This window comes from Equus asinus, chromosome 20 (genome assembly GCF_041296235.1).
Source record: "Equus asinus isolate D_3611 breed Donkey chromosome 20, EquAss-T2T_v2, whole genome shotgun sequence".
In the NCBI taxonomy this organism is placed as follows: Eukaryota; Metazoa; Chordata; class Mammalia; order Perissodactyla; family Equidae; genus Equus; species Equus asinus.
In genome coordinates this window covers 112,800,558-112,812,751 of record NC_091809.1, presented here as the reverse complement: position 1 = coordinate 112,812,751, position 12,194 = coordinate 112,800,558, and the positions used below count along the sequence as shown (strand labels likewise).

At 51.9% G+C, this 12,194-nt stretch overlaps 1 protein-coding gene across 14 annotated transcripts in view; it reads left to right on the top strand.

Annotated features, from left to right (window-relative positions):
• The window catches only part of WT1 (WT1 transcription factor), a 45,456-nt gene extending 34,786 nt beyond the window's left edge, over nucleotides 1–10,670 (top strand). For 10 of the 14 annotated variants that reach the window (XM_070491434.1, XM_070491438.1, XM_070491436.1 and 7 more), the window contains 5 exons: nucleotides 145–241; nucleotides 3,065–3,215; nucleotides 6,236–6,325; nucleotides 6,873–6,965; nucleotides 9,362–10,670. In XM_070491434.1, coding sequence (XP_070347535.1) covers nucleotides 145–241; nucleotides 3,065–3,215; nucleotides 6,236–6,325; nucleotides 6,873–6,965; nucleotides 9,362–9,483 — 553 coding nt within the window. In that variant the 3' untranslated portion in view covers nucleotides 9,484–10,670. The remainder of the gene's footprint in view (nucleotides 1–144; nucleotides 242–3,064; nucleotides 3,216–6,235; nucleotides 6,326–6,872; nucleotides 6,966–9,361) is intronic. The other 4 variants (XM_070491439.1, XM_044751973.2, XM_070491433.1 and 1 more) reach the window with 1 other exon arrangement.
• Nucleotides 10,671–12,194: the final 1,524 nt, after the last annotated feature.

Here is a 12,194-nt window from a genome sequence, read left to right as displayed (position 1 = left end):
TTCCACAGTGCCCCGTGGAGGGAGGCAAAAACCACCCCCTGTCCTGTGGGCTTTTAGGGAACGTTGCTTCCACCGCAGGTGGGCATTTCCAGATGGTGCCTGTGAACCGACGTGAGCCCGGTGTTCTCTTCCTTGTGTTTGCAGCCATGGCGCAGGGTACGAGAGCGACAGCCACACCACGCCCATCCTCTGTGGTGCCCAGTACCGGATACACACCCATGGCGTCTTCAGGGGCATTCAGGTGAGGACGTGCCTCCTTCCCCTCTCGGCAGCCCTCCCTTCCTTGCTGATGGCCATTTGGTCCTGGAAAATCTGTTCCTAATTATAGGCTCTTGTGGCAGCAGGGACCCCTTTTCTTCCCCTGGCGCAGGTAGGGCAGCCTGCCCATCTCCACAGGCCAGTGTGAACGTGCCACCTCCGGGATTCAGACCCAGGTGCTTCCTGCAGAACCCTTTCCTCCCTCACCACCTAATTAGCCTTCTCCCAGGTGGGGGCACATCTCTTCTGTTTGGGCTAATTGGGCCTGAATTAATGACCTGGACCCATGACTTGTAAGATTTGGTCTGCATTGTAAAGTGCCCAAAAGTAGTCTCTGTCTTGCCGATAATAATAGTAACAACAACAACAACAGCAACAATAGCAGCACCACCTGTGGCTGGACACCTGCTAGATGCCAGGCATTGTGCTAAGTTTTATAAATGGACTCTTTTTTAATAGCCTTAATTTTTAGGGTAGTTTTAGCTTTACAGAAAGTAAAGAGCCCGAGTGTCCTCCCCCTTCCCCGTGCTCCCCACAGAGTCCTCTGCTGTTAGCAGCCTACATTAGCAGGTACATCTGTTATGAGTGAAGAGCCGGTACGCACACATTGTTGTACTCAAGTCTGTGGGTTACATTACGCTGCACTTGTGTTGTCAGATTTGTGTGTTTTGTTAAATGTGTAATACGTGTATCTATATTACAGTATCATACGGAAGAGAGCCATGACCTAAAGATGCCCCTGCTCACTGCACCCCTGCAACCACTCACCTTCTCCCTGTCTCCATAGTTGTGCCTGGTCCGGAATGTCATGTAGTTGGAATCACACAGCATGTAGCCTTTCCAGACTGGCTTCTTACACTTAGTAACATGCGTTTAAGGTTCTTCCGTGTCTGTGCATGGACTTCCTTTTCTTCATTTAATCCTCAGCACACCTTTATGAGGGTGGGTACTGTTAGCATCTCTGTTTTATGGATGAGGCAGCTGAAGTCCAGAGAAAACAAGTGACTTATCCAAAGTCACATAGCTTTGAAGAGGTGGAGCGGAGACTTATAACACAAGTCCTGTCCGGCTCCAGACCCCGTGTTTAATGGCCATGTGATCAGCTTGGGGAAGGGTGAGTCTCCAAGGAGAGTAAAGAAAGTCAAGCAAAAAGGTGAATGTTTCAGAGAATTCAGGAAACTCCTGGGAGGCCCCCACGGAGCCTCTCTGGGTAGCCAGACCACACACTTACCAGGGGTTCTTGCTTGTGACTTTGCGTGTGACTTGGTGGCTGCATCGTCAGTGACAGCACTTTCTCCAGAGTCGTCAGCACCCTAGAAATAAGTCCTGGGGGCACTGGGTCCCCACATAACATCTGGGGCGAGGAGCTCTGAGATGTTCTGAGGGATGTTTCCAGAGGCGTCATGGTGATAGAACAGCGTGTCCTTCATCCTAAACCTTCCAATGGAGAGAAAAAAAGGGAGAGGTTACAGAAATAGGGAAATCTAGTGTAAGGACAGAAGGAGTCAGCCAGTCTCTCCTCTAACAAATTCCACGAGAATCCTCCACCAGGACCCAGACTGATGTTTTATAGCCCATTGCTGTATGTGCTGCATCTAGGATGAATTAAAGGAGATGGAAAAAACTCCTTTCAACCCAGCCCTTCTGGTCAGACTCACTGTCGTGGCCTATGATTAGACTTCAGACCACACAGGTGTAGTTTCACTACCTTCTCATGACCCAACACCACTGGCTCACCATTTACATTTATGCCACCCTTTGCCTTAAGACAGTGTGGCCTATCAACAGCAAAGCTGTATGTCAATACAGTACCTTTTCTTCAAAAAAGATGATCTTTCAGTGCAAGGCAGTGTGAAATAGGAACCAGACCACAAGCATGGGGGTGGCATGATAAATGCACAGGCAGGGGTGGGTTAAGCTCAGAAGTGGCTCCAGTCCTCACACATAACATGCATGTGCTCTTTGGCCTTGACCGGCTCATCTCTAAGAGACTGAGGAGGGTTTGGCCCCTTGGGCCCTTCCGGTGCTCCCATCTGTGGCTCACCCACCAATGCTGAGAATGGGAAGAGGTTTGCCTCACCATCCTCCTCTGGCTCCTTTTCAGGGAGGGTTGACCATACACACACTCATTCTCACGAGACGAAGGGATCAACAGGAGGCCCTGTGAGGGGCATGGAAAGTGCATGGGAGGCACACATGTTTCCTGGGATCACTGTGAGAGGGCTGCTCCAGCTACACAATGGGCCTCAGCCGCCTTCACAGACAGAACCCCCACCTGCTGGGGCTCCTTTGTCCTTGTCCCTTGTCACACACTCACACGTGGAGGGCCTGGTCAGTTTGGGGCCCATTCAGTGCCCGCAGTTCCCTCTTGTAAGGACTCCTTACCTGTTGCAGGTTGGGCCTGATGTCGTATGTCCCTGTCTCCGATGGGGAGGGAACAGAGCAGAAGGTGGAACTGTGGGCTCCAGGCCTCGCTGCCCCACGTGGAGATGCAGAGGGGTGGGGGTGGAGTAGGGGCTCTTCCGGCACGAATGTTTCTTTCCAAATGCTCGGGGTCATGACCCCAAACAGACTTCGTTTCAAGTACGGGTTCTGGTTGATCGGTGGGGATGGCGTCGGGCTGCGCTGCAGGATGTCTCCATCTGCCTCTCTTGACGGCATCTGCTAGGGCCTGTGGGGGTGGAGGAGTGTCCAGGCTGCGTAGCTTCCGCCCCTTCTCTCGGCGGGTCCCAGCACCCTCTCCCTTAGGGCGAGCTCGGACAGCCCCGTGTGGCTGAAGCCTCTGTTTCTCCCACTCTGCTTGCAGGACGTGCGCCGCGTGCCTGGAGTCACCCCGACGCTTGTCCGGTCAGCGTCAGAGACCAGTGAGAAACGCCCCTTCATGTGTGCGTACCCCGGCTGCAATAAGAGATATTTTAAGCTGTCCCACCTGCAGATGCACAGCCGGAAGCACACCGGTGAGTGTGTGTACCGGCCAGCCAGTCCCAGTGGCCTTGCACAGGGTGGTCAGAGCTCCCGCTGCCGGAGCTCACATGCCTGGGACACGGGTGGCTTCTAGGGTGGGACATAGCTCTGCTTTGGAGGGTCTGGCCTCGGCGATGGGAGAAGCTCGGGCCATCTCTGTCCTGACTGCCCCTCCTTTGTTAAGGAGCAGAGCAGAGAGTGGGAACGAAGTCCCCAGAATGAAAGACTCTTGCTTGAATTCTGGCTTCACTGCAAGTGATGAGACCTTGAGCAAGTCACCTATCTCTCTGTGAACTTCATTCGCTCATGTGGCAAATGGAGATGAGAATGCCTGCCTTGTATGGCTGTTAAGACTAGATCAGCTTTTAGAATCAAATTGAGGGAAAGGAGTTAGCGATATGAAGCACTTAGAAGAGCACCCTGTGTCGACAGTCTGAGTGAATGATAGCGTTATTGTTAGAATGCTGTTAGTGTCTGTGACGAGGGAGGAGCCAGCCTGGGGAACTCAGTTATCCGACCATTTTGAGAGCTTGATGGCAGGTCATCTGAGATAGGAAGAGATGGTCCAAAGGAAAACAATTGCCTGCGTCAGTAATAACTAAGCAGATAGGCATGAGGAGATGGATTGTAGGTTTAATTTTAATTTTAATTAAAAAAAGATGATTTTTGAAGATGTACCAAAGAAAACTGGATTTCCCACAGTCAAGGGGCCTGCCTCTGGGAAAGAGAGAGCCAGCCTCGTCTGCTTATTGGCCCCCTTGAAAGTGAGCTGCCGCCTCCCAGATGTTTGCTGTGGGCCTCATGAGCACTGGAGGGGAGTGCGGTTGGGTCTCCCCTGCAGGGAAGCGTTCTTTCCTACAGGAAGGAAGGGAGCTGGTGCCTTCTTTCCACAGCTGAAGGACAGCTTCGCCATTATGATTACCATTATTATTTTACTGTTACTGCTGACTTTGCTTTTGGGAAGCTGGAGAAGAAAGCAAGTTGCATTCAGATCTCTTTAAACTATTGGGCTTTGCTAATTCCTTGCACCTAGAGGATATAATTCTGGCACAAACCAGGGTTTGCACTCAGTAGACCACTTGCTTGAGGCTAAAGGTGAGAGGACCAGTGGCATGTTATGGATCATTTGAAAAGTATCTGTTCAGGTTATAAGGAAAATTGTAAAGTAAAATTCTGCCTGGAAAAATGCAGGGGAATGCATTGAAGGCAATATAGTTGTAGGAACTTTTAATGGGAAAGAGGCAGTTAGAAAGTAGTGACAGATCAATGTGTGTGTGAAGGAGGGCGTGGGCAGGACCCCCAGATTGCTGGGGCCCTTAGGCAGCTCCTTGAATAAGATGAGGAAGCAGGCTGGTATTTAACAGCCCTGCGGCCCCTTCTCAGAAGCGTGCCATTTTTTCTTATTTATTTATAGACCAGTAGTACAGACTGTTGCGTTAAGTACTTTCACATTAAATACTTTCTATGTGCCGGACTCTCTTAGTCCTCACACACGAACACTTGATGGGTAGGATACGGTGGAAACAGATTCAAACTCGTGCCATTTCACCCCAAGTCACAAGCCGCCTTCTCAAGGAGTTTTTGGTCTCTTTCGGAGCTAGGGACTTGGAGGGTTTGTGCTAATGAGCTAAATTGGAGGCTGGGGGTGCTGAGGAGTGCTGAGGGTATTGACTTGAGCTAGGGTCATCCCAGAGGGCTTCTTGGAGGAGGAAGGGCCTGGGCTAACCATCCAGGGGTTGGTAAGTTCAGGTAGAGGAAGGACGAGCAGAAGCAGAAAGGCGGGGAAGAGAAATGAGACTGAGTGGGGGCGTTTAAGTCTCAGGCGCTGGGCCAGGTAGAACGATAAAGCCGAGGAAAGGCCCCTGCCCTCCAGACTTCCAGCCCTGGAAGAAGGCAGACCTGGACTCAGCCCCTGGCGGCGTTAGGTGTCATGGTGATTCTGTAATGAGGGGAGGAACGCCTTGATCTGAAGGCGAGGTTTCCGAGAAGGCATTGCCGAGGAAGCAGCATTTTTGAGGGTGGGTGGTGGACGTGACGGGCGGGGGTGAAGGGTGATTAGTGTCAGCAAAGAGCAAGGCCGACTTTGGGGATGGTGTGCTTGGGAATGCCGATCAACTGGGGAACGGGAGGAGGTGGGGAGGCTGGAAAGTAGCCGGGACTGCCCTGCAGGGGAAAGACCCGGCCGAGGCTCGCTCCCCATCCCAGAACAGTGACTCACAATTCTCCTAAGGAGGTGGGCAGGCCCTGGCTCTCGTGCATGCCTGGGGCTCACTTCCCAGGGTTTGGCTGAACTTTCTCCAGGAGGACAGGGATGGGGCTCGTCCCTTCTGCCCCTGGCAGGAGGTTGTGTAATCCCCCTGCTGCCTTCTCTTGGATAAGGGACACCAAAAACCTTCTAAATGCTGTGACTCCTGGTTTAGCTTGAGAGTCTTGCAGCCACGGAGCTGCCTGTGTTTGGCCAGGAGCGAGAGGTCAGCAGCAGAGAACGCCAAGTCTTCAGGCCGTGAAACTACATCGTGGGGCCAGCTCTCAGGCCCATCGCCCTCAGAATTTTGCCTCAGACTCACTCTGGGAGCTAAGACCTCTGTGGTTGTTATTTGTCTGAATGCTCTCTACCAGTGTTTTCTGGGCTGAGCCCTTTACCTGGATGGTCTGGTTTAGTCTGTTCAAAGATCCCTTGAGGTTGTCAGATTAGGGGCCCAGTTTCATGAGAAGGAAATGGCACCTCGCCCAGGGCTTTGAGGGGCAGAGCTGGTGTGATCCTTGGGTCAGACTTGGAGCCTGAGTTCCCCTCCACCTCTGATGGGGGAGGGGCCATCTCCTGCACCTCGGCCCGGTTCTGGGCCCACTGACCACGAGTGCGTGTGCACGAGGGCCTTAACCTCACTCTGCCGTTGGCAGCACCCTTCGGACGGGCTCCGCCAAAGAGCCTCAGGCGTCTGGGACCCCTTCAGGCTGACTTGAACAAGACCCCGTTCCCAGTGTCCCTTTCACATGGGTGTGTCTCCCCAAGGTGAGAAGCCGTACCAGTGTGACTTCAAGGACTGTGAGCGGAGGTTTTCTCGGTCAGACCAGCTCAAAAGACACCAGAGGAGACACACAGGTTTGTGGGCTTGCTTCTTGCTGCTGACAGGTCATTCCTTTGGGTTACGGTGGACTGGGGATTCGCTTTGTGCTGAATGTGGATGTGAGAGGGTCAGCCATTTGTTTAGTTTTTCCAGTAATTTCTCTTCTAACCTCTGGAGATTTTTCCCTCTCTTAAAAATAAGAAAAAGGAAAGAAAAGGAAACATCCCACATTTCTCCTGCACACCACAGGACAGTGAGACTGCACCGCAGTTTGCTGATGGGCACTGAGCATCAGTAAAGAGCACAGGTGCCGCCTGCAGCGGGAGGTGCCTTTGCTGTGTCTCGGGCACGGCTGAGACCTCGCGCGAGCTGGACAGTTGTGGTTCAGGGATAGTTGTTCCCAAGACAGCAGCAGGTCTTCAGGGGGTACTCGCGGCCTCAGGTGGTTCGTGCTGACCTGGAGAGTCGGGATGTGAGAGTGAGGCCGGCGTTGCAGGTGTGGCCGCCGGGAGGCAGGCCTTCTGGGCCTCGAGCCACCCCCACGCTGTTAGGGCCGCGGTGAGACCTTCTCTGTCCGTTTAGGTGTGAAACCATTCCAGTGTAAAACTTGTCAGCGCAAGTTCTCCCGGTCTGACCACCTGAAGACCCACACCAGGACTCATACAGGTAAAACAAGTGCGTAACTTTTCTTCACATTTATTTTTCATTATTTTTTTAAACTACTGTTGGATGCAGTTGTTTGTGATGAGAGAGACTGGAGAGGACCAGGGTGAACCCCTAGCAGGGTTAGGGGCGGCCGAGAAGGGAGAGAGTGCGTGACTGTCTTTAAATAAGGACAATGCTGAGGAAGGGCTGTGGGTACAGGGCAGAAGAGAGACCTGCCAGACTCCTGTCACGAGTGTCCAGAGGGGACGAGCGGTGAGCGGCTCCTTCTGTCCCTGCTTGTTGCATCACCTTTTTATCACTCATTTTGACTTGATAATCAACCTTATGGAAAAACAGCAGAAATTCCAGCAAGCCAAGTGTTTATTCTCCTGAAAGCCCCCGTTCCATGACACTATTTCCAGAGACCTGGCTCCTCACTCTGCTACAAGTGAGGGCGGCAGGAGCGGGCCCTGTGTCTGTTGGGCTCAGGCCAGTGTGTGGACGTTCTGGCAGAGAGCAGGGAGCAGGTGTCTGCTCGCGGGCTGCCAGGCTGCTGCTTCTGCACAAGGCTGCTGTGATTTGTGTGAAAAGAGCCCCCTCCTTGTGTGGGAGGAGGGACAGTGCCTTGGTTTCCTCAGTTTATCTTCACGACAACTTCTTCAGGCGAGTAGGGGCCTGTTTTACCCCCGTTTTACAAATGAGGAGACTGAGGCACACGGTGACTGAACGACTTGTCTGAAGTCCCAGCGCTAGGAAGTAGCAAGCCCAGTTCTATCTGCCCCAGCCCTCCACATCCCTCTGCCTTCTTTGTTGGAGAAAGAAGGCTTTGGGGTTTGGGGTTCACCTCTCAGCCCAGGGAGGAAAGAGAATCAGGAAGAGCCAAAGTCAGCAGAGCTGAGCACCATTGAGAGCTGAGAAGAGTGCAGACCGACAGGAGCAAGGGCTAGGATCCGTCCCTCAGGACGACCTCTGACAGCAAGGCCAGAGGTGGGGGAGCGGGAGGCAGATCTAGAAGGAGAGGAGCAGTGAGTGGGGTGGAGGGAAGCCTGAGGGCGCCAGCCCCCTGTGGTCCCACCTCCTCGGCCCACCGTCAGGGTCCAGGCACCTGTGCCCGAGCTGATGAGATGGGCGTCTCCTTCTGCCTGCTCAGGGGCCCTTGGTGTTGTGGCTTCTTTGCCTTAGTCCTGAGTCCATAATTTGAGGGGAAAGAGTTATTGTCCCTGCCCCCGGCCCCACCCCATGCACATCTGCATGTGTGTCGCCAGCAGACCCTTTAATGCTGGATTTGATGGGCCCCCAGTTCTGACCCTGGGACAGTGCCCGCCCCTCCCCCCACCCAGGACATTTCTTAGTGCTGGTTTGGACCAGTAGTTCTCTGAGAAGGCAAAGTGGGACAAGTGATACTTGAGCAGCTCCCCCAGGTGTGAGAGGGATCAGCTCCTGTGGCGTTTTCACTTAGGAGAAAGCACAGGGGTGCTCCCGTTATGACTACAGTGGGGGCGCGGTGTGGGGGCACATATAGCAAAATACATGGGCTTTGCAATTAGACGGACGTGGACTTGAGTCCTCTGCGTCTGCGCTCGCCAGGTGGCCAGCCTCTCCCGTAGAGTGGGGATAGCAAAGCTTCCCTCGCAAGGCTGTGGTAAGGAGCACATGATGTGAGGGCACAGAGAATGTCCAGCACAACGTTTGGCGTAGAATAGGCATTTAATAAATGCCGGTTATCTTCCCAGTACAGAACGAGGCTTGGAAGGAACCGCTAAGGGCTCCGTAGATGGAGAAGCCTCCATCTTTTGGCAAGTTCGTTAAAAACCTCAAAACCATGCTCAACTAGAATTTTCTGTATAATAGGGTTTGTGCTCTAACGCCTGAAGGAAAAAGAAGCGAGCACCAGGCACTCAGATATTGTGATTTATTTAGAATACCCCACCTCTCCAGAATATACAGACAGACATTAAAGCCACAGTGCAGCTCTCCTGCTGCATGGCAGTCAGTCAGCAATATCCAGGATGAGCATCTGGAGGCCCTCGAAGCCCAGTTAGGCTCAATTCTCTGCTCAGACAGCAAAGGGGGAAATCAAACAGCTCACAAAACAGTCCAGCAGCAGAGGTTGAGGCCGATGTTTTCTTCCCCTAAACTAAATATGAATTGCCCAGATATTTCATTAATTAGACTCATTCCTCCGCTCCCATCTCCCAAGTCATCTGACTTAATAATATTTTATAATTCTTACAATATTTCAATCCTTAAGCCCCCAGAGGTACTGCCATTTCCAGGCTGCCTGTGAAATGAGCCGTTGCTCAGCTCAGGGAGTGAACAGGAGGGAATGTGGAGGAGGGGCCTGTGTTGACTGAACTCGGGCCTGGATGGTTGAACTTGGCCCGGCTCTCCATGTGAGGGTTTCTAACTGGCAATTGTGTCAACAGGTGAGAAGCCCTTCAGCTGTCGGTGGCCCAGTTGTCAGAAAAAGTTTGCCCGGTCAGACGAATTAGTCCGTCACCACAACATGCACCAGAGAAACATGAGCAAGCTGCAGCTGGCGCTGTGAGGGCGGCCCAGGGCAGCTCCGTCCCAGCCGACCATGTGGGAGCTGCGCTCAGCTCTGGCTCGAATGCCTCCTCACTCACCTCTCCAAGAAGGACATGGCAGTTGACCTTCTTCATCCAGCTTCCAGGACAAGATGCCTGAACCACTGGACCGACCAGGTTTGCCTGGAGGAGCTCCGGGCTCTGCTTTGGGGACTTGTAGTTGACTCAGGGCCCTGGAGAAGTGGTTGACACCGCTGGGTCGGTTAGAAGCCCACCCCATTTGGTCTGGATTTTCCACTGTAAGAAGAGCTGCTGTCGATAGCTCCCTTCTCCTGTGCACATTTTCACTGGGAATGGAGTCATTGTCCATTTTTCATCATAGAATATTTATAGGCCAGGGCATGTGTATGTGCCTGCTAATCTAAACTTTGTCATGGTTTCCATTTACTAACAGCAATAGCTAGAAATAAATCAGAGAACGAGGCACTGGGGCGAGTCGCGTAGACATTCTGGAGGTCAGGCGGGCTGCTAACCTGGGAGGCAAGATGTAGTGCTCCCAGCAACTGTCAGAACTCCTGCATTTCAGCAGCTGAAAAAGAATCAGAACTAACCAGTACCTCTGCAGGGAAATCTGAAAGAATCTTACTGATCAGTTAATTCCGTGTCAACATGTGGCACATCTTACAAACCGTGCTTGAAGATCGGAGGTGTTGTTTTTGTGTTTATTTTTGACTTTTTGGAGTTGTAATCTTATGCATCTTCAGAAACATACAAATCTCCTCACACAAAAGGAGTAGAGCTCATCTTCATCATGTGGGGTGTCCTAGAGTGTGCAGATCATGCCGGTTATGTGGCTTCAAGTTGTAAAAATTAAAGTGACTTTGAAAGAAAATAGGGGCTAGTCCAGAGTCTGCGCTGATGACTGTTCTCAAGTAGCGTTGGGTCCTCCTGTGAGGAAGCCCACTGAGGAAGGCGGTTGGGGTGTGGGTTGTTTTTTTTAAGGGAGGGAAGTTATTATTTACTATTGCTTGAAATTATTATGTAAATAATATATCTGATAATGATTTGCTCTGTGATGACTGAAGTTAGGAAATGTACAAGCGTTAGTTGCATCACTGTTCTCGTGTTGAATTTGCGACATATTGATGGTGACACTGAAATGTAACCTGTGTTTTCACTTCTCTCAATTAAAGTCTGTTCAAAAGGACAGTGGCAGGATTCCGTCAGCTGTATTGTGTTCAGATCTCGAGGACAGTCGAGGCTCTTTTAACAGGTAAGAAGGCACCGACCTCCATGACCACTAGTTAAGCCGGCCCAGGACCCGACCACGGTTTGCTTCCCGGTCAAACCTCAAGAGGCGGTTACTGTCCCGGAAGTGGCCCGGGCAGCGCCTTCACTGGCATGGTGAAGTGACTGCTGGTGTTAAGGCTGGATGGGCGCACAGATGGCGTGGCAGGAATCAGTTCTCAGGGTTTGTTTTACCCAGCCTGTCATTGCAGCACCTCTTACTCCTCGCCAGCGGAAGAGAGTAGGGAGATGCTGATGACAACTTGTCTGTTGTGAAAAGCTCACAGGTAGACGCTATGATGAGGAGGGCTCAGTACAACTGAACTTAGAACTCTTATTGCTATAAATCAGCTCGGCTGGCTGACAAGCGCCCAGGCTTCCCAGGGCAGCTGTGTGAGAGCAAAGATCTACATTATCTATAAACTGTAAACACTCTCTGGTTCTGCTGTATGGCTTTTCAGTTGTAAATAAGGAGGTTAATTTGGTGCCGCCCCTCTCAGCCCCATTATCTTGAAGGTTGTATCTTGGAGGGTCCAGGTTTCATTTCTTCATTTAAATGTGTCTTGAACAGATGGCAGCTCAGCCACGGAGACTCTGTTCTGCATTGAAGTGCAGCTCAAAGTTTGGGCTGCCTAAAAGTCAGGTCCTGAGGCCCCTCTTAGTTTGCATCTGGCTCTTGCATCACCGTTAATTATAGCGAGTGGTGACTCACTTGTATCAGCCGTTTTTATCTTTTCCTGCCAGAAGACAGCATTTCTCTGGAGAAGCTCAGGACCAGCACGGCAGATGTCAGCGGCGAGGTGGGCGAGCCAGTTTCCCAACAAAAGCAGCCACATTGTCTTAGCTGCACTGGGAAGACCAGAGAGCCTGACACTGCCCCAGCCCGCTGGCGTGCAGCTAAGGTCAAGGGCTTTGGGAAGCAGACCAACCTGGGTTCAGATCTGAGGTCCCTGTTTCCTCATCGTTGAAATGGGGACCAAAAAGTCCCCACCTAATAGGGTTGTAGTGAGGATTAAATGGGGAAAAAAAGCATCTAGCATGTAGCAAAGACTTAATAAGCATCATCTGGGAAGATGACTGCCCGGGACTCACCTGCTGTCCAGTCGTCTTCACAGGTCAGTTCTGAAAGATGACAAGCCAGCCCACCTCCCACTTCCGAAAGCCCAAACCAGAATTGACTTCAGGTTTGCATAGCAGGGCCCTTGCCAGCCTCCCCACAGGCCACACCCGCATGTTCTGTCTTTTCTAGGGCGCTGGGGGCGTTGTGTGTGTGTTTCTGAGACCATGGTGCTGACATCAGCACATCGTCAGGGTGAAGGTTGGTCAGTTGGAGCTCTCTGTCTCCTGGGCATGTTAGGTGCAATTGTCAGAATGTGCATTTCTCCATCTCAATTCACTGTAGTTCCTGGTTCAGTTTGTGGTTCCATGTCTTTAGAAGACCACC